Raw genomic sequence first — 22,364 nt, 5'->3', positions numbered from 1 at the left:
AAACTATCTGAAATGGGAAAGTTAAGAACTGGGGGATTCTTTGTGCGAGAGATGGTAATTGCTTATGGTCACTTGCCCTTCCATGGGTGAGAGGCAGGGTGTAAGGACAGTGTGAAAATGCCTGGACTGTTAAGGGAAGAACACCTGGGCAGTACACTGGAAAGAGCTTACATATGGGTGACACAGCTGTGAGAACAGGGCTTGAAACTGAATAAAAATGCCTCAGGTCTTCCATGAATTTCATTTCCCACTAAGAAAGGATTTTCTGTAAGCACCATTTTAACGCTGAGGATGATTTCCTCAATTTAAAAAAAATAGGCACTTTTAGAATTTCCACTGCCAAACTGTTTGTGTTTGAAACGTTGAGTCCTATTTGTAACTTTCAAAAAAATATAAATGTTTCATAAAACCTAATGGTTATTTACAGAGATATAAAAGTTAAAAATCTAGCCAAGGTTATTTGGTGTTTGAAACTAAGCATGATAATATTTTTGTGTGAAATCCCTAGATCATTAACATTGCTTTAGTCAGCATTAATAGGAAATGCATGCCAGTAAGATGAAAATTAATTTCCAGTTGAATGCTTTATGTCAGGAGACAACTTACCTGATTGCAGTTGTTTGAAACGGAGCATATTCTAAGCACATTGCCTGCTGCCTTTTCTTGGCTGTAGATATTGACGAGTGTGGGACCGGGAGGCACAGCTGTGCCAATGATACCATTTGCTTTAACTTGGATGGTGGATATGATTGCCGATGTCCTCATGGAAAGAATTGCACAGGGGACTGCATCCATGATGGAAAAGTTAAGCACAATGGTCAGATTTGGGTGTTGGAAAATGACAGGTGCTCTGTGTGCTCGTGTCAGGTTAGTATAAACAAAACATTGTAACCATTTTTATCGAGGTGTAATTTGCATATATTTCAGGTGTACAGCTTGATGAACTTAGACAAATGCATACGTCCATTTAACCATCACTCAATTAATATAACAGAACATTTTTACCTACCCAAAATGTTGCCTCAGTCCTTTCTTAGTCCCATAGCCCTAGCCTCAAACAAACACTGCTTCTAGTTTCTATAGATTAGATTTGTGTTTTCTAGAGCCTCATATAAATGGAATCATATAACACAGTTGGCCTTCCGTATCTGCAGGGTCTCCATCCATGGATTCAACCAACTGTGGATTAAAAATATTTGGGAAAAAAAATTCCAGAAAGTTCTAAAAAAGCAAAACTTTAATTTCCCCCACACCGGCAACTGTTTACATAATATTTACATTGTATTAGATGTTATAAGTAATCTAGAGATAATTTAAAGTAAACGGGAGGGTGTGCATAGGTTATGTGCAAATACTATGCCATTTAATATAAGGGACTTGAGCATCCACGGATTTTGGTACCCACGATACCAAGGGAAGACTGTCCATACTCTTTTGTGTCTGACTCCTTTCTCTCAGCATTATGTTTTGACATTCCTTTATATTCATTACACATATCAGTAACCCATTCCTTTTTATTACTGAATAGTATTCCATTGTATGGAAATACCACAATGTGTTTATTTATTCATATGGTAAAATTTTGTTTCTAACTATGCTAATGTTTCTGTAGTCACAATATCATATTTGAATGAATGCATAAATGAAACCATAATGAATATGCTATGGCCTGTAAGTGAAAAATATCTATTTGGGTTATATTTCAGTTTTAGAGAGGTGTTCTATTATGTGTACCCAGTTGATAATAGACATTTGAATTATAGTTAAATGAAGAATACCAAGGACTCAACTATTATTAAAGAAATTGATAACAGCTTGTACAAATCATATGGTTAAAATATTCTAGAAACTTAATAATATGTAAAACTTGTTGACTAGCTACCAAATATAAACATATAAGCCCTGACACAAAACAAAATTTAGTTAGTATTCAAATTACTATATTAATAAACAAGTAAATGTATATTTATATGTACATACACAATTTATTTACACATAAGAGCCATGCAGTGGTTATCATTTTAACTGGTTAGTTCTGAAAATTTTCTTTCCAGTCAAGTCATTTAAAGAGTAATGTGTGGAAAGAAAATTGGAAGTTCTCCAGCTTAAGTAATTTCTGGGTGTTAGCTACAAAATGGAATTTTAAAGAAAATCAGTTATATTGGGTAAACAGTGTGAGTTAGCTCAACTTCCAGATCAACATCTGAGATTATAGATATAGCATGTAATATATATAAAATGTATATATGTGTGTGTATATACACGTGTACACACACACAGATACACACATACATATGATGTTAGTATATTGAGAAGTGGAGGTTTTTGGTAACTGCTTTTTTCCCCTTGTCATACAGAATGGATTTGTAATGTGTCGACGGATGGTCTGTGACTGTGAGAATCCCACGGTTGATCTTTTCTGCTGCCCCGAATGTGACCCAAGGCTGAGCAGTCAGTGCCTCCACCAAAATGGGGAAACCTTGTACAACAGTGGTGACACCTGGGTCCAGAATTGCCAACAGTGCCGCTGCTTGGTAAGTTCAGCTACGTGAAATTCAGGGAAACGTTTAAACCCAGAATTGAAATCGTAAAACAACCTTGCCCTGCCCCCCTGCACCGATATTTGGTACCTGGCCATAGTGTTGGGAGTTACAAAAAGTGAACCTGGTTAGGATGATAAGGTGATGGTTATGCATTCAGGGCCTGAGAAGGAATATCTGGGGGTAGATGTGGTACACCATGTCATGTCAGGCTTTCAGGACTATCTCCAGAGCTCAAAAGAAGAAAAGGCTCTCCTGGCTTCTCAGCTTAGGTTTACTTAGAGACAGTTATGAACAGAATAATGGCATTCAAAAAAAGTCACTTTTTCCAATAGACCTTTTGTTAATCCATTTCTATCAATTATGCTTAGATGTAAGAAAACAAAAACAGAAAAAACACACTTTTTTTTCTTTCTAAAGATTGTTACTGTCAATGCTGTTCTGGTGGGCACCCTGTTTTACAGATAATATGGATATGCAATAAATACTAGAATCTTAGAATCGAATGTACATATTTATGAAACTTCTACTGGAAACAATAGGTGAAAATGAAGACTTGATAAAGAAAATGAAGACTTGTTAAGGAAAATACCAATCAGTTTTTCATTTAACCAAATTTCTTGTTTCTTTCTAGTGGTGTAAATAAAAAGGAAAATTGGTCTATATGTCTTTATAGAAGAAAGTTTCACAGATGCTACTTTTAAAGTTAGGACTAGTTTCCTTTCTATTTGTGTGAAGATATTTTTAAGGCAATGCTTTTTTGTTGCTTCCTTTTTATACTTTCAACCCCAAAATCAATTGAAAGAGCAAGGTCAGTTTCTGTACCTGAAGGCTGCTTTCATCTCCAAGACCCTGAGACTCAGAATTATGAAAAAAATAGGAAACAGGTGGGAACTAAATTTTAAAAAGATCCAATTCACACAATTTTCTCATGTGGAATAAAAAAGACTGAAATCAGCTCCTAGTTTCGTTTTGTTTTTTCCAAAGTCCCTACACTGAGGAACGTATAAATGAACAAAGAAAAACTGTCAAATTTCCTTCATATTTCAGTTTACTTTCTTGTTAGTGGACAAAACTTTGTTTTTGCAGAAGGGAATAAATGAGAAGGTGGGGGAAAAAGATCGTAAAAATGAAAAAAGCATCTCATAGGCAGAAACTAAAAACCTCTTCTGTAGTAAACAATTCTCCTTTGTCATGGGAAAGAGAAGGGCATGCAAATTTGTTTGTTTTAAGAGAAAGAGTTTTTGCTTTCCTTTATTGTTGTTCTTGTTTAACCCCTGAAGACTGTTTTATAATCCATCTGCAGTATAGGTCTCATCTCTCTGATAGGGATTTTGTGGATTCCCTGCAAGATTCATAGCTGTGAAGGTCTGAGTATAAATGTCCATCAATAAATTGAGTATTCGGTAAATACTGCTCTCTCCCTCCTCACCTCCCTCCACGCCCTCCCTCCCCCTCCCTTTGCCCTTGTTCATCTGCTTTCCTTATAGCAAGGGGAAGTTGACTGTTGGCCCCTGCCTTGCCCAGAGGTGGAGTGTGAATTCAGCGTCCTCCTAGAGAATGAGTGCTGCCCGCGCTGTGTCACCGACCCTTGTCAGGCCGACACCATCCGTAATGACATCACCAAAACTTGCCTGGACGAGATGAATGTGGTTCGCTTCACTGGGTCCTCTTGGATCAAACATGGCACTGAGTGTACTCTCTGCCAGTGCAAGGTAAAGCCCATTCATTATATTCAAGTGGGGAGCACTTGGCCAGCTGCACCCAGGATTCACAGACACTAATGTGCTTAACCTGGCCAATGGGAAGCATCTTCTTTCCTATTTACTGTTCAAACAGAGATGGGAGCAGGGCCACTCAGCTTTATTAGTGCCAAGGCTCACTGTCCTGTGCATCCTCTAATGCATATTCAGGGAGAAGCAGGTGCTTGGTCAGAAACCAGAATGATGGGTTACTAATATCACCAGAACAGAAAGAACCTACGTAAATTGCCCTAAAGCATCTAACTGTACACATCTTAAAAAAAAATAGTACAACACCAAACTTCATGTTTCTTTCATGATAGAAGACAATATTATTTTATTGATTTTTATCTAGTCCTTTTATGAGATAAGATATATCAGCAAAGTGAACATATTACATTTTCCAAAGTGAAAATCAATATGGCAAAAATGGGCATATTTCTTGGTTTGTGGTGGTGAGTTACATTGATTTGAAAAATTTAAGATCTGTTGTTTACCATATTTTATTCCTACGGCTGGAGAAAAAATCATTATAAAGATTTTTCTTTTTATTCTCATAGGAAAATAGAGCATTGTGCCTTTTACTTCACTGAGAATAGAAATACTGGTAATGTAGACAGAGTATATAGAATTCACAGATGGTGACAACGTTGAAAGCATTAGAATCAACACTAGAACTAAGTAAATAATCTGGAAAGCTTAACAAGAAGAAAGCAAAGATGTCAGATTTTTCCCACCATAGCACAGCCAAATATCTATAACTGCTCTGGTTCTTTAAGTGAGCATTTCCATTTAAATTTTTTTTTTCAATAGAGCAATTTCATTCAGATTCATGTAGTACAAATTTCTTACTAGAGTGGCTTGATGTAACAGGACAAAGAAATGTGAAATGCTTTAAGTTTTGAGATGCTATTATCTATTTCAAACCAAAATTTCTAGCTCTTTCAATTAATGCAATTTGTCAATCAAGCACAGCTTTTCGGGAAACATTTACTGCAGTTTTCTAAAAGTGCATTAGCACATTTGGAAGTTACTTTTACTACTAAAAGTTACTAATAATGTATATGCAGTGCTGCTTTAATATACATTTTTTTAAATAGATCTTTACTGGAGTATAATTGCTTCACAATACTGTGTTACTTTCTGTTGTACACCAAAGTGAATCAGCCACATGCATACATATGTCCCCATACCCCCTCCCTCTTGAGCCTCCCTCCCACCCTCTCTATATACATTTGATATGAGTACATTTGAGTACATTTAATGGTGCATTATCTAGAAACTTCAGCATTCATGACCAATAGGGAAATACTTTCTGACATTTAATTACCAAATGGAGTTGAGTCTCTTTACACTCTTAATCTAACTGTTAGATTATTGTTCTGAGCAATGACAATAAATACATATACCGGGTGATAGAATGTAAAACACCAGATATAGCTCAGACAGATACTTCCAACAAAAGAAAGATGCATTCAGTAATAGGCAGAAAAACATTAGAGTGTTTTCTGGGGAAAAGAGTGTGAATGAGCTTGTCATTCACCACCTTCCAAACAACTACTAGGATTTTTTGGCTCATGGTAAAAATATAGTCCAGAAAGTATATTTTGACATTAAATTCATTTCTTGTCAGATAAGTGCCGATTCTGAGAGGTTACTATTTGATGCCATTTCCCTCTTCCCTTCTTATTAACTATGAGTTATAAGAATATCCTCAATGTTACCAAATGAATCCCTAATACTCATCTTATTATGTTTATTTTGTGCTATTTTAAAAATGAAACTTATGCCAAACAAGCTTGAGAGATTTCATTGGAGGTGAGCATCCTTTACAATTTGGTGCTTTCAGAGCCCCGTTTCCGCTTATCATCTCCCCATCCTACCACTTCTGAGTTATTTGTTTTAGTCAATAAATACAAATTATGTGGGGTATTGTGCCAGAACCAGGGTAGAATGATAAGCAAAAATGGGTACAATCATTCCTGGAAATTTTTGCCCAGCAGCTTCTAGAGCTCTGCTGTCCAGTACAGTAGCCAGTAACCACACATGGCTATTTAAATTCATTGAAATTAAGTTAAAAATCCAATCCTCAGTCACACTAGCTACATTTCAAATGCTCACACATGCTAGTGGCTGTCATATTAGATAGCATATATAGAGAACCTTCCTATCATCGCAGAATATTGTATTGGAAAGCGCTGGCCTAGAGGTGAAGAATGTGGCATCTGGAATCAGGCTACCTGGATTGAAAGCCTGGTCAACCTCACTAGCAATGTCACCTCAAGGGATATTTATTAGTCTCTCTGTGGCTCCATCTTTCTCATCTAAAAATGGGAATACTAATAATACTTACCTAGGAATAATCATAGTACCTACTTGAGAAAGTTGCTGTAAGAATTAAGTGAGAAGATCCATACAAAGTTTCCGACACATTTCATATGCATTCAGAGTAAGCACTCGATAAATGTTGACTATTATTATTGTAGGTAGTGGAGTATAGAAACATTAATTAAGTCATGAAACAGGTAAAGACAACATTACAAACTCTGATGGATGCTCTAAAGGAAAGTTGCACTGTGCTAAGAGGCTGTACAACGCATGAACCAGTTTTACTTCCTGAGGAATTAAGAGTTAGCTGGGAGAAATAGAGTTATGAGTTTCCCTTCCCTTTTTAAAGAGCTCTTCAAATGTAATTTGCTTAGGTTAAAAAAAAATGTTTCCTCCACTCGGAAGTTGAATTCTTGCATCAAAAAAGAATTACTAATTTTGTCTTTCCTAAATCTAATAGAGACTACACACCCTTATGATGGGTCAGAGAGTTTTCAGGCAATTATGTTTTGAGCTCCAGACAATAAAGAGGGATGTACCCAGTTGAGAAATAAAGAGGGAGGAGGTATTAGAGAGTCATTCCCTTTAATAAATTATCACTGAGTGGGACACTTGGGAAATTGGAAACCGGAGGGCCACTTTTAACTCCTGGGGAGACTAGTTATAATACTGAGATAATTGAGGTATGGAAAAAAATAGTTTTATGTAGATGAAGCTCCTAACTTTCTAAATGTTGCCTTCATCTATTAGAAACCATAAACTTAAAGTTTGGAAAGTGGACATCTGTGCTAAAATTAGAATAGATAACTAAATTTATCTATGGAAAGAAATACCCCATTAATAAACAGTATTATAATGAATACTTTAATATGTGATCAGGAGAGCTTTGCAAATCAAAACAGGAAGAAAGGATTATTCTATAAATACTGGAATGACTGGACAGCAGTTTGAAGGATGTAAGTTGTATATACTATTATATTATGTATCAAAACAAATTCCATGTGGAAAAAGTGATAAATATTAAAAATAAATCAAAGCAAAGATAAATAATCAAATATTTATCAAAATTCTTGAAGGAATATGCCTTTTCTAATTTAAAAGTGATAAAATCTACCTCAAAGAAAATTTAGAACTTCTATAGATAAACAAAATTAGCAAAATAGATCACAAATAGATACTAAAAGATATTTTCAACAGACATGATTTCTTTATTAGATTAAAAATATACGAAAATTAATTTAAAAATACTTATTTCCCCATAAATAAATCAACAAAGGATGAATAAACAATTCACTAAAGAATACAGCTATCAAAAAAGAGGAAATCAATAGGATTTGAGAAGATGGTGGAAGAGTAAGAGGCGGAGATCACCTTCCTCCCCACAAATACTTCAGAAATACATCTACATGTGGAACAACTCCTACAGAACACCCACTGAATGCTGGCAGAAGACCTTCAGACCTCCCAAAAGGCAAGAAACTCCCAACGTACCTGGGTACAGCAAAAGAAAAAACAGAGACAAAAGAATAGGGACGGGACCTGCACCAGTGGGAGGGAGCCGTGAAGGAGGAAAGGTTTCCACACACTAGGAAGCCCCTTCGTGGGCGGAGACTGTGGGTGGCGGAGGGGGGAAGCTTCAGAGCCGTGGAGGAGAGCACAGCAACAGGGGTGCAGAGGGCAAAGCAGAGAGATTCCCGCACAGAGGATCAGTGCGACCAGCACTCACCAGCCCAAGAGACTTGTCTGCTCACCTGCCGGGGTGGGTGGGGGCTGGGAGCTGAGGCTCAGGCTTCGGTCCGATCGCAGGGAGAGGACTGGCGGCGTGAACACAACCTGAAGGGGTTAGTGCACCACAGCTAGCCGGGAGGGATTCTGGAAACAAGCCTGGACCTGCAGAAGAGGCAAGAAACTTTTTCTTGCCTCTTTGTTTCCTGGTGCGCAAGGAGAGGGGATTAAGAGTGCTGCTTAAAGGAGCTCCAGAGACAGGCGCGAGCCGTGGCTAACAGCGCGGACCCCAGAGACAGGCATGAGATGCTAAGGCTGCTGCTGCGGCCACCAAGAAGCCTGTGTGTGAGCACAGGTCACTCTCCACACCTCCCTTCCGGGGAGCCTGTGCAGCCCGCCACTGCCAGGGTCCCGAGATCCAGGGACAACTTCGGGAGAACGCATGGCACGCCTCAGGCTGTTGTAACATCACGCAGGCCTCTGCCGCCGGGCTCGCCCCGCATCCATACCCCTCCTCCCTCCCGGGCTGAGTGAGCCAGAGCCCCCGAAGCAGCTGCTCCTTTAACCCGGTCCTGTCTGAGCAAAGAACAGACACCCTCAGGCGACCTAACCGCAGAGGCGGGGCCAAATCCAAAGCTGAACCCTGGGAGCTGTGCGAACAAAGAAGAGAAAGGAAAATCTCTCCCAGCAGCCTCAGGAACAGTAGATTAAATCTCCACAATCAACTTGATGTACCCTGCATCTGTAGAATACCTGAATAGACAAAGAATCATTCCAAATTGAGGAGGTGGACTTTGAGAGCAAGATAGACTACTTTTTCCCTTTTTCCTCTTTTTGTGAGTGTGTATGTGTACGTTTCTGTGTGAGATTTTCTCTGTATAGCTTTGCTTTAACCATTTGTCCTAGGGTTCTGTCCGTCCATTTTTTTTTTTTTAAGTTTTAAAATTTTTTTCTTAATATTTTTTATTTTAATAACTTTATTTTATTTTATCTTACTTTATTTTATTTTATCCTCTTTCTTTCTTTCTTTCTATTTTTTCTCCCTTTTATTCTGAGCCGTGTGGAGGACAGGCTTTTGGTGCTCCAGCCAGATGTCAGAGCTGTGCCTCTGAGGTGGGAGAGCCAACTTCAAGACAGTGGTCCACAAGAGACCTCCCAGCTCCATATAATAGCACACGGCAAAAATCTCCCAGAGATCTCCATCTCAACACCAGCACCCAGCTTCACTCAACGACCAGCAAGCTACAGTGCTGGACACCCTATGCCAAACAACTAGCAAGACAGGAACACAATCCCACCCATTAGCAGAGAGGCTGCCTAAAATCATAATAAGTCCACAGACACCCCAAAACACACCACCAGATGTGGACCTGCCCACTAGAGAGACAAGATCCAGCCTCATCCACCAGAATACAGGCACTAGTCCCCTCCACCTGGAAGCCTGCACAACCCACTGAACCAACTTTAGCCACTGGAGACAGACATCAAAAACAACGGGAACTACGAACCTGCAGCCTGCAAAAAGGAGACCTCAAACACAGTAAGATAAGCAAAATGAGAAGACAGAAAAACACACAGCAGATGAAGGAGCAAGATAAAAATGCACCAGACCTAAAAACTGAAGAGGAAATAGGCAGTCTACCTGAAAAAGAATTCAGAATAATGATAGTAAAGATCCAAAATCTTGGAAATAAAATAGAGAAAATGCAAGAAACATTTAACAAGGATCTAGAAGAACGAAAGAGGAAACAAGCAACGATGAACAACACAATAAATGAAATTTAAAATACTCTAGAAGGGATCAATATCAGAATAACTGAGGCAGAAGAACGAATAAGTGACCTGGGGATAAAATAGTGGAAGTAACTACTGCAGAGCAGAATAAAGAAAAAAGAATGAAAAGAAATGAGGACAGTCTCAGAGACCTCTGGGACAACATTAAACACACCAACATTCGAATTATAGGGGTCCCAGAAGAAAAAGTGAAAAAGAAAGGGACTGAGAAAATATTTGAAGAGATTATAGTTGAAAACATCCCTAATATGGGAAAGGAAATAGTTAAGCAAGTCCAGGAAGCATAGAGAGTCCCATACAGGATAAATCCAAGGAGAAACATGCCAAGACACATAATAATCAAACTGTCAAAAATTAAATACAAAGAAAACATATTAAAAGCAGCAAGGGAAAAACAACAAATAACACACAAGGGAATCCCCATAAGGTTAACAGCTGATCTTTCAGCAGAAACTCTGCAAGTCAGAAAGGAGTGGCAGGACATATTTAAAGTGATGGAGAAAAATCTACAACCAAGATTTCTGTACCCAGCAAGGATCTCATTCAGATTTGTTGGCGAAATTAAAGCCATTACAGACAAGCAAAAGCTGAGAGAGTTCAGAACCACCAAATCATCTTTACAACAAATGCTAAAGGAACTTCTCTAGGCAGGAAACACAAGAGAAGGAAAAGACCTACCATAACACACCCGAAACAATTAAGAAAATGGGAATAGGGACATACATATCGATAATTATGTTCAATGTAAATGGATTAAATGCTCCAACCAAAAGACACAGACGGGCTGAATGAATACAAAAACAAGAGCCATATATATGCTGTCTACAAGAGACCCACTTCAGACACATACAGACCCACTAGGGACACATACAGACTGAAAGTGAGGGGATGGAAAAACATATTCCATGCAAATGGAAATCAGAAGAAAACTGGAGTAGCAATTCTCATATCAGACAAAATAGACTTTAAGATAAAGACTATTACAAGAGACAAAGAAGGACACTACATAATGATCAAGGGTATGATCCAAGAAAAAGGTATAACAATTGTAAATATTTATGCACGCAATGTAGGAGCACCTCAATACATAAGGCAAATACTAAGAGCCATAAAGAGGAAATCAACAGTAACACAATCATAGTAGGGGGCTTTAACACCCCACTTTCACCAATGGACAGATCATCCAAAATGAAAGTAAATAAGGAAACACAAGCTTTAAATGATACATTAAACAAGATGGACTTAATTGATATTTATGAGACACTCCATCCAAAAACAACAGAATACACATTTTTCTCAAGTGCTCATGGAACATTCTCCAGGATACATCATATCTTGGGTCACAAATCTAGCCTTGGTAATATTAAAAAAATTGAAATCGTATCAAGTATCTTTTCCGACCACAACGCTGTAAGACTAGATTTCAATTACAGGAAAAGATCTGTAAAAAATACAAACACATAGAGGCTAAACAATACACTACTTAATAACGAAGTGATCACTGAATAAACCAAAGAGGAAATCAAAAAATGTCTAGAAACAAATGACTATGGAGACACAACGACCCAAAACCTATGGGATGCAGCAAAAGTAGTTGTAAGAGGGAAGTTCATAGCAATACAATCCTACCTTAAGAAACAGGAAACATCTCAAATAAACAACCTAACCTTATACCTAAAGAAATTAGATAAAGAGGAACAAAAAAACCCCAAAGTTAGCAGAAGGAAAGAAATCATAAAGATCAGATCAGAAATAAATGAAAAAGAAATGAAGGAAATGATAGCAAAGATCAATAAAACTAAAAGCTGGTTCTTTGAGAAGATAAACAGAATTGATAAACCATTAGCCAGACTCATCAAGAAAAAGAGGGAGAAGACTCAAATCAATAGAATTAGAAATGAAAAAGAAGAAGTAACAACTAACACTGCAGGAATAAAAGGGGCATGAGAGATTACTACAAGCAACTCTATGCCAATAAAACGGACAACCTGGAAGAAATGGACAAATTCATAGAAATGCACAACCTACTGAGACTGAACCAGGAAGAAATAGAAAATATAAACAGACCAATCACAGCACTGAAATTGAAACTCAGATTAAAAATCTTCCAACAAACAAAAGCCCAGGACCAGATGGCTTCACAGGTGAATTCTATCAAACATTTACAGAAGAGCTAACATCTATCCTTCTCAAATTCTTCCAAAATATAGCAGAGGGAGGAACACTCCCACACTCATTCTACGAGGCCACCATTATCCTGATACCAAAACCAGACAAAGATGTCACAAAGAAAGAAAACTACAGGCCAATATCACTGATGAACATAGATGCAAAAATCCTCAACAAAATACTAGCAAACAGAATCCAACAGCACATTAAAAGGATCATGCACCATGATCAAGTGGGATTTATCCCAGTAATGCAAGGATTCTTCAATATACGCAAATCAATCAATGTGATACACCATATTAACAAATTGAAGAATAAAAACCATATGATCATCTCAATAGATGCAGAGAAAGCTTTCAACAAAATTCAACACCCATTTATGATAAAAACCCTCCAGAAAGTAGGCATAGAGGGAACTTTCCTCAACATAATAAAGGCCATATATGACAAACCCACAGCCAAGATCATCCTCAATGGTGAAAAACTGAAACCATTTCCACTAAGATCAGGAACAAGATAAGGTTGCTCACTCTCACCACTATTATTCAACATAGTTTGGAAGTTTTAGCCATAGCAATCAGAGAAGAAAAAGAAATAAAAGGAATCCAAATCGGAAAAGAAGAAGTAAAGCTGTCACTGTTTGCAGGTGACATGATACTATACATAGAGAATCCTAAAGATGCTACCAGAAAGCTGCTAGAGCTAATCAATGAATTTGTAGCAGGATGCAAAATTAATGCACAGAAATCTCTGGCATTCTTATACACTATTGATGAAAAATCTGAAAGTGAAATTAAGAAAACACTCCCATTTACCACTGCAACAAAAAGAATAAAATATCTAGGTATAAGCCTACCTAAGGAGACAAAAGACCTGTATGCAGAAAATTATAAGACACTGATGAAAGAAATTAAAGATGATACAAATAGATGGAGAGATATACCATGTTCTTGGATTGGAAGAATCAACATTGTGAAAATGACTCTACTACCCAAAGCAATCTACAGATTCAATGCAATCCCTATCTAACTACCACTGGCATTTTTCACAGAACTAGAACAAAAAATTTCACAATCTGTATGGAAAAACAAAAGACCCTGAGGAGCCAAAGCAATCTTGAGAACAAAAAATGGAGCTGGAGTTATCAGGCTCCCTGACTTCAGGCTATACTACAAAGCAACAGTAATCAAGACAGTATGGTACTGGCACAAAAACAGAAATATAGATCAATGGAACAGGATAGGAAGCTCAGAGATAAATCCACGCACATATGGTTACCTTATCTTTGATAAAGGAGGCAAGAATATACAGTGGAGAAAAGACAGCCTCTTCGATAAGTGTTGCTGGGAAAACTGGACAGGTACATATAAAAGTATGAAATTAGAACACTCCCTAACACCATACACAAAAATAAACTCAAAATGGATTAAAGACCTAAATGTAAGGCCAGACACAATCAAACTCTTAGAGGAAAACATAGGCAGAACACTCTGACATAAATCACAACAAGATCCTTTTTGACCCACTTCCTAGAGAAATAGAAATAAAAACAAAAATAAACAAATGGGACCTAATGAATCCTAAAAGCTTTTGCACAGCAAAGGAAACCATAAACAGGACCAAAAGACAACCCTCAGAATGGGAGAAAATATTTGCAAATGAAGCAACTGACAAAGGTTTAATCTCGAAAATTTACAAGCATCTCATGCAGCTCAATATCAAAAAGACAAATATCCCAATCCAAAAATGGGCAGAAGACTTAAATAGACATTTCTCCAAAGAAGACATACAGATGGCCAAGAAGCACATGAAAAGCTGCTCAACATCACTAATTATTAGAGAAATGCAAATCAAAACTACAATGAGATATCATTTCACACCGATCAGAATGGCCATCATGAAAAAATCTAGAAACAATAAATGCTGGAGAGGGTGTGTAGGAAAGGGAACACTTTTGCATTGTTGTTGGGAATGTAGATTGATACAGCCACTATGGAGAACAGTATGGAGGTTCCTTAAAAAACTACAAATAGAACTCCCATACGACCCAGCAATCCCACTACTGGGCATATACCCTGAGAAAACCATAATTCAAAAAGAGTCATGTACCAAAATGTTCACTGCAGCTCTATTTACAATAGCCAGGACATGGAAGCAACCTAAGTGTCCATCAGCAGATGAATGGATAAAGAAGATGTGGCACATATATACAATGGAATATTACTCAGCCATAAAAAGAAACAAAATTGAGTTATTTGTAGTGAGGTGGATGGACCTAGAGTCTGTCATACAGAGTGAAGTAACTCAGAAAGAGAAAAACAAATACCGTATGCTAACACATATATATGGAATCTAAGAAAAAAAAAGTCGTGAAGAACCTAGGGGTCAGACGGGAATAAAGACACAGTCCTACTAGAGCATGGACCTGAGGATATGGGGAGCGGGAAGGGTAAGCTGTGACAAAGTGAGAGAGTGTCATGGCCATATATACACTACCAAACGTAAAATAGATAGCTAGTGGGACGTTGCTGCTTAGCACAGGGAGATTAGCTAGGTGGTTTGTGACCACCTAGAGGGGTGGGATAGGGAGGGTGGGAGGGAGGGAGATGCAAAAGGGAAGAGATATGGGAACATATGTATATGTATAACTGATTCACTTTGTTATAAAGCAGAAACTAACACACCTTTGTAAAGCAATTATACTCCAATAAAGATGTTAAAAAAATAAAAAAATAGACATAGACTGTCATGTAATACTGCAAAAAAAAGAGGAAATCAGTGTTTTAAATTATTGACACTTAAATATAAACTAACTTAATTATTATTTTCACATACTACGGTAAAAAAATATTTCACCATAATTTCCAATGCTGACAGAGGTGTACTGGAATTGTAATTCTTATGCAATGTTAGTGACATTGAAAAATACATGTCAGGAACCAGACATACATCTCCTTGCCCACTCCCTGTCCCCACAAAAATGTCCAGAAGATCCTACTAATCCTGGGTCTGAGAATCCAACCTAAAGAAATAATCTAAAATATGGAGCAAACTATATGCATCGTAATATTAACCTCAACATTAATTGCCACGCAGAATCAAGGAAGAAATCAAAATATCCAACAAATGAAAAATGGGTTAAATAAATTATGGTAACTCTGTAACATATAACATATCATAATTATATAATATGTAATTATATGATTGCATTATTCAATTATTCATGTACTAACAATGCTTATAATAAAAATCAAGATAAAAATACTATGTGTGATTACATATGCACTTTGATTACAAGAAGGTTGAAAATAAAGGAATATGAAGTGAATTCTATTAGGACATACTAAAATATTCATAATAGTGGGATTTTAAATTATTAATTTTTATATAGATTATTTATAGCCACATATTATATATGAATATGTAATTACATATATTTATTATATCTGTAGTATGTGTAGTTTATAAACATATTAATATATTAATACCATATAGTGATTGATAAGTAAATAATAAATATATTAAATATAAATAAGAGTAAAATATATATTATATATGTCATATATAAACATTTTACTGAAAGCTAAAAGTCAGCTGTCTTCTAATCTTAATGTTATAGAGTTTACCATGCAAAGAGTGATGATGACTTCTTTGCCAGTAAATATAGCCAAAAATAACAAGGTGTTAAGGAAACTTACTGTGTTACTACATAAAAATAGATGTTATAATTAGTTATGACAGTAGGTGATTACTATTCATAGCAACCTGACTGAGTTTCAGTGGGTCACTTTTTATTCTAGTTTTTATCAAGGTAATGTTTGTTAAGGTGAAATGCATAGTTATTTTGTATATAATTTTATAAGTTTGGTGAATCAAAATACAGAATATTTCCAGCAATCTAGCAAGTACCCTTTTGTCCCCTTCCAGATAATATCTACTTCTCATAGGAAACCTCAATTTTATTTCAGTATAGCAAATTTATTTTCCTATTTAAAAATTTCATATAAATGGATCGCACAGTATGTATTCTTTTATATCTAATGGTGAATTGACCAGTTTATCATTATGTAATGTCCCTCCTTATCTCTAGCAAGGCTTCTAGACTTGATGTCAATTTTGACTGGTACTTTGTTTTTTTTTTAATATTCATTCATTTATTTAGTTGAACCGGGTCTTAGTTGCAGTCGGTGGGCTCCTTAATTGCGGCTTGCCAGCTCATTAGTTGCAACACATGGGCTCCTTAGTTGTGGCAGGCAGCCTCCTTAGTTGTGGCATGCAAACTCTTAGTTGCAGCATGCATGTGGGATCTAGTTCCTTCACCAGGGATCAAACCCAGGCCCACTGCATTGGGATCATGGAGCCTTATCCACTGCACCACCAGGGAAGTCCATTGTCTGGTACTTTTGTAGCCACACAGTATATTGTTTTGATTCATCCACTTTCAACCTATCTATGGTTTTATATTTAAAGTGCATTTTTTATAGATAATGTATAAATAGTTCTTACTTTTTTATCCAGTGTGACAATCTCTGGCTTTTAATTGAAGTGTTAGTCCATTTAATATTGTTTTTGATGTTGGTGGATTTTGGCCCACCATTTTGCCATTTGTTTTCTACTTGTTCCATCTATTTTTTGTATTCTTAATCATCTATTCCTTCCTTCTTTTTATTTGTTAATATTTTTAATGTTATTCAATTTTACTTGTTCTTTTGAATTCTTAACTATAACTCTTTATGATTGTTTTAGTTGTTCGTATAGGAGTTGTAACATATATCATTCATTTATTACAGTATAATAAGATTTAATATTATACTAATTCATATAAAATGTAAGAACTTTGGAATAATATAATCCCATTCCCCTAACCTTTGCACTATAATAATCATATATTTATAACTATGTATACTATAAACTAAAAATCTGTATTACTATCAATATTTTTGCTTTAATAAGTCAAATATCTTTGAAGCAAATTAATAGAAGAAAAATGCTATATTTTAATTTTATATTTATTTCATATTTATATTTATCCTCATATTTACCATTTCTTGTGCTCTTCATTTCTTCTCACACATGTTAATCTCCATCTAGTGTTATTTCCCTTTATCTTGAATAACTTCCTTTAGCATTTTCCATATTGCAGATATACTGGCCACAAATTCTCTCAACTTACATTTATTTGAAAATGTCTTTATTTTTGAAGGATATTCAACTAAATATAGAATTCAGGATTGACAGATTTGTCCCAGCACTTAAAAGTGGTACTCTACTGTTTTCTAGTTTCTACTATTTCTGATAAGGATTCAGCTATCATTTGTACTTTTGTTCCCTTATATGTAATATGTCTTTTTTTTCTCCTCTGTCTCCTTTCATGATTCTTTCTTTATCTTTGGTTTTTAGAGTTTTGACTATGATGCACTTAAGTATTTTTTTTTTTTTTTGTCCTCTTTGGTATTTGCTGGGCTTTTTGAGTATCTAAGTAGATTTTTTTCACCAAATTTGAGAAAAATTTGGCCATTGTTTCTTCAGATATTTGGTCTGCCACATTATTTCCCTCCTATTCTTCTGCGACTCTAATTACACATGTGTTATATGGTTTAATATTATCCTGAAGGTCACTGAGGTTCTATTTTTATTTCGATCACATTCTCTTTTTTTTAAAGATTGGATAATTTCTATTTTTTTAATTTATTGACTATTTCTTCTGCCATCTCTAATCTGCTGTTAAACCCATCCAATGAATTTTTCATTTCGAATATTGCACTTTTCAGTTCCAGAATTTTTTTTTTTTTTTTTTTTTTTTGCGGTACGCGGGCCTCTCACTGCTGCGGCCTCTCCTGTTGCGGGGCACAGGCTCCGGACGCACAGGCCCAGTGGCCATGGCTCACGGGCCCAGCCGTTCCGCGGCATGTGGGATCTTCCCGGACCAGGGCACGAACCTGTGTCCCCTGCGTCGGCAGGCGGACTCTCAACCACTGCGCCACCAGGGAAGCTCCAGAATTTTTATTTAATTCTATTTATAGTTTCATTTCTCTGCTGTAACTTACCATGTTTTATCATTCATTATGACCATCTTTTTTTTACATCTTTGTACGTATTAGTAATAGCTACTTTCTAGTCTTTACCATCTGGATTAACTTTGAGTCATTTCTATTCACTAGTTTTTCTCTTGGTGAGGAGTCACTTTTTTCTGCTTTTCTTCACATGTCTAGTAATATTTATGGTTTACTGGATATTGTGGATAATACATAGTATAGACCCTACATTCTGTTAGCTTCTTCTGAAGACTATTTTTGTTCTAGCAGATTGCAAATTACTGGCCAGTCATCTTGCCGTTGGAAAGGCTGGGCTTTACATTGGTTAGGTGGGTCTATTCCAGGTGTACCCTTAGTTTTCGGGTGAATCTCTTAATCTTGAGACATCATTTTCTTCCTAATCATGGCCCTTTTGGGCTTTCAATGGAAAGCCTGAATTTTTTATCTGTCCCTTCTAACTTGGCAGGACATAGATTTTAAACCCACAGTGAGCAGCATCTGAAATATCTGCTCAAATCTTTCAAACTTCAAGCTGTGACTCTCTGATTGTCTCTTTAGAGTCTCCTCTGCAATTCAAAGACCCGCCACAGATTTGAGGGGAGTTGACATGCTGATTCACTCCCTCCTTTCTAGACATTTCCTCCTGAATTTCCAGCCACTCTGGCAGCCCAACAGAGCCCTAAATGTTGTCCTCTGACACGTGGGCCCTATCAGATTGTGGCTTTCTGCTTAAGTTTTACTTATCCTAAGCATCACAGACTAGGAGTGCCCTAAGGGAAAATGCCAATTAAAAATGAATCTCAAACAGTACATCTTCCTTCTTTTAAAGATTGAAACTCCTCCAGTGTCTACCTGCTTTTAGTCACTCTCCATTGCTTTAAATAGTTTTTATATTTTTTCCAAACTTTATAGTTATCCATAGGAGGGATAGTCAGTCGATAGTCTTAAAAGTAACTCTGCCATTACTGAAACAGGAACCCCAGTGGAATATTTTATCAATCTTTCTTGTATGAGCTATGTTTCCCTAATTGGGGAGCTTCCAATGACATGCTCTGTGGAGCATTTATGTTGCTATAGCAGAATTGATATGGAATGAGAAAAACACTACTGGAAGACTTGCAAAATATACCTTCTCTTCCTAAAACATACTCATACTCCAAACATTCCCTAACTCTCTTTCTGCTCAAAATCCATACAATTTGAGAAACTGATATTCTCAGGAACTGGTACACCCCTCCCTTCATTGGGTCAATGGATTGGGAAAGATCATGTGACCAGGTTATGGCCAGAAAACCTCTGCCTCTGAGCCTAATGACAAAGCTTTAAAATGCAGCTAGAGATCCAAGAGATGGATGTCACCTTCGTTTGCTGTCAGAATAAGAACTCTGCTTAATAACAATTTAAAAAGAAAGAGGATTAAGTTAAATTGATAACACTCTTCTTGGATATAGACTGGCTTTTCCCTCATTTGGTAAGCTTCAACAAAGGCTAAAGTACCAAAGTCCTTTCTTAAGTTTTATCTTACATGAACAGACCCTTTTGGTTTTATCATATTAAGGTCTGATACATTTTCAATCATCTAAAGTCAATTATCTGAGAGAATATATCTAATAGAAGATGAGTTTTAGAGTCAGGCTAACCTGAATTTTAATCCCAGCTGTACCATTATATTAGCTTTGTGATTTGGGCCATGATATTTAAGCTTTCTGATCTTCAGTTTCTGAACCTAAAAAAACATGACTATTAATAGTGATCCTACTGGGAATGCTCTGAGGTTGAAATTAGATAATGTATTTAAAGTGCCTGGCAAAGTATCTGACACAGAGTACGCACTCAAAAAGTAGAAGGGTATTATCATCTTATGATTGTGGTAACAATACTAACATTTTCATTATTAGCTAGCCAGTGGAAGAAAGAGCGCAAGGATTCAAAAGAACAAGATACAGATTTTTTTCCTCTCTGTAATACACCATACTCTTTTGGTACTTTGTTATAAAAACTAATTATGGGGGCTTCCCTGGTGGCGCAGTGGTTGAGAGTCCGCCTGCCGATGCAGGGGACACGGGTTCGTGCCCCGGTCCGGGAAGATTCCACATGCCGCGGAGCGGCTGGGCCCGTGAGCCATGGCCACTGAGCCTGCGTGTCCGGATCCTGTGCTCTGCAATGGGAAAGGCCACAACAGTGAGAGGCCCGCGTACCACAAAAAAAAAAACACAAAAAACCTAATTATGCATATCTGGCTCTTTCTTGACTATTTTTCCTGCCTCATCTCTACACTGTTTTCTTCACCAACTTAAAATTCTCACCCAGACCAAACCTTTTTAGGTTTCTTAACTACGCAAAACTCTTTTCACTTGAAAGCCTTTTATTTATTCTGTTCCCTGGCTCTTGGCCTACCTTTTTACAGATCTGTCTTGAGGTCTTGGTTTAAACATCACTTCTACAGAGAAGTCTACTCTGGCCACCCAGTCTAAGTAGCCAGACATTTATTAATCTCATGACATCACCTAGTTTGTTTCTTTTCTAGCACTTTTCACAATTTTTGATTATACATTTGCTTGTTAATTCCCCCCCACAAAACTATAAGCCTTGTCCTATGAGGGTAGTGACCATATCTGCTTTATTCATTCATCAGCATATCTCGGGCTCAATTTAGTCAATGCTTATTTTGTGAATGGGCAAACCAAACAACAAATGTGAGCTAAGAGAGTGCCATGGGGTAAATAAAGTTGGCTTATGATTTGCCGCAAATAACTGGCCATAGTTTGTTCTGCAACAGTAGAGGCATGAAAAGTGATTGAGCCATTGAACTTTCAGAGGCACATAAATAACAAATAAACCATTCAGTTATGTTATGTGTACCAATCGATGAGTATTGACTAATGGCTTAAAAAGTAATACCATGCTTTTTTTCCCCTCTCTTCTCTAGAATGGCCACATCTGTTGCTCAGTGGATCCACAGTGCCTTCAGGAACTGTGAAGTTAACTGTCTCACTGGAAATTTCTGTTTAAAGAATGTTCTTTCATTAAAAAGACCAAAAAAAAAAAAAAATTGAAGTGGATGATTTGTGGGCAGCTAAGTGCAGCATTGTTAATAGCTGAGTAAACTTTCAATTATGAAATTTGTGGAGCTTGAGAAAACCACAAAAGGAAACTTCTTGGGGCAAAACTAGACCAGAATTCCACCTCAACTGCGTCTGATGTTGGCATGTAGAAGAATGCGTGTGAAATACACACCATGACATCACGACCTCTGGATGTAAAGCCTGAGCTTACGGGAGCTTCGGAAGCCTCTAGCTTCACTGGTGCAGAAAATTTTCCTCTAGATCAGAATCTTCACAAATCAGTTCAGTTCTTCACTGCAAAAAATAAAATGTAAGGCAGTGAACGAATTCTGTTTTCCGAAGCAAAGCAAAGAAGCTATAACATGTTATCTGTACAGTATACACTCTGAGAAGAAATCTGAAGCGAGTTATTGTCATGATAAAAATAATGCACAGGCATGGTTACTTAATATTTTCTAACAAGAGATGTCATCCTTATTTCATTGTTTTACTGCACTTAATATTATTTGGTTGAATTTGTTAAGTATAAGCTCGTTCTTGTGTAAAATTAAATAAATATTTCTCTTACCTTATAACATGTCCAAGTGTCTGCATAATGTGTTCCTTTTCCCCCACAGATGCCTCAGTATACAAACTGCTTTCTAGTTCCGCTGATGAGAAACTCCCACCATGCTATTCCCAAACTGAAAGGTGATTTTCACTCCATTTCATGCCGAAGTGGCGGGGAGGTGGGTGATGGATACCTTTGTTCTGCCTCTCTGGATCCTCTCAGTCATCTTTTACCCTGCCTCATATCCTGGGGGCTGACCTGTATACGTTGTATTAGTAGGTTCTCTTGTCCTCTGGATTCTGATGCGGTTTGACCAGTGGTGACCACCGGCAGGGTATCAGAAAGAGGACGTTTGGATATTTATTCTGCTGGCTCCTTTCCTGCCAGGTTACTACCATGATTAGCTGTGTCACTTA

General features: G+C 37.0%; 1 protein-coding gene across 1 annotated transcript in view; it reads left to right on the top strand.

The window, feature by feature from the left end:
* The window catches only part of NELL2 (neural EGFL like 2), a 376,417-nt gene extending 354,444 nt beyond the window's left edge, over positions 1-21,973 (top strand). The window contains exons 17-20 of the mRNA XM_060024615.1: positions 674-867; positions 2,358-2,534; positions 4,031-4,255; positions 21,263-21,973. Of these exons, the coding sequence (XP_059880598.1) occupies positions 674-867; positions 2,358-2,534; positions 4,031-4,255; positions 21,263-21,313 (647 nt within the window). The 3' untranslated portion in view covers positions 21,314-21,973. The remainder of the gene's footprint in view (positions 1-673; positions 868-2,357; positions 2,535-4,030; positions 4,256-21,262) is intronic.
* The last annotated feature ends 391 nt before the right edge of the window (positions 21,974-22,364 follow it).

The sequence above is a fragment of the Delphinus delphis genome, chromosome 11 (assembly GCF_949987515.2).
Source record: "Delphinus delphis chromosome 11, mDelDel1.2, whole genome shotgun sequence".
NCBI classification, from domain to species: domain Eukaryota; kingdom Metazoa; phylum Chordata; class Mammalia; order Artiodactyla; family Delphinidae; genus Delphinus; species Delphinus delphis.
The sequence above is the reverse complement of the archived record's forward strand: the minus strand, read 5'-3'. Positions and strand labels throughout refer to the sequence as shown.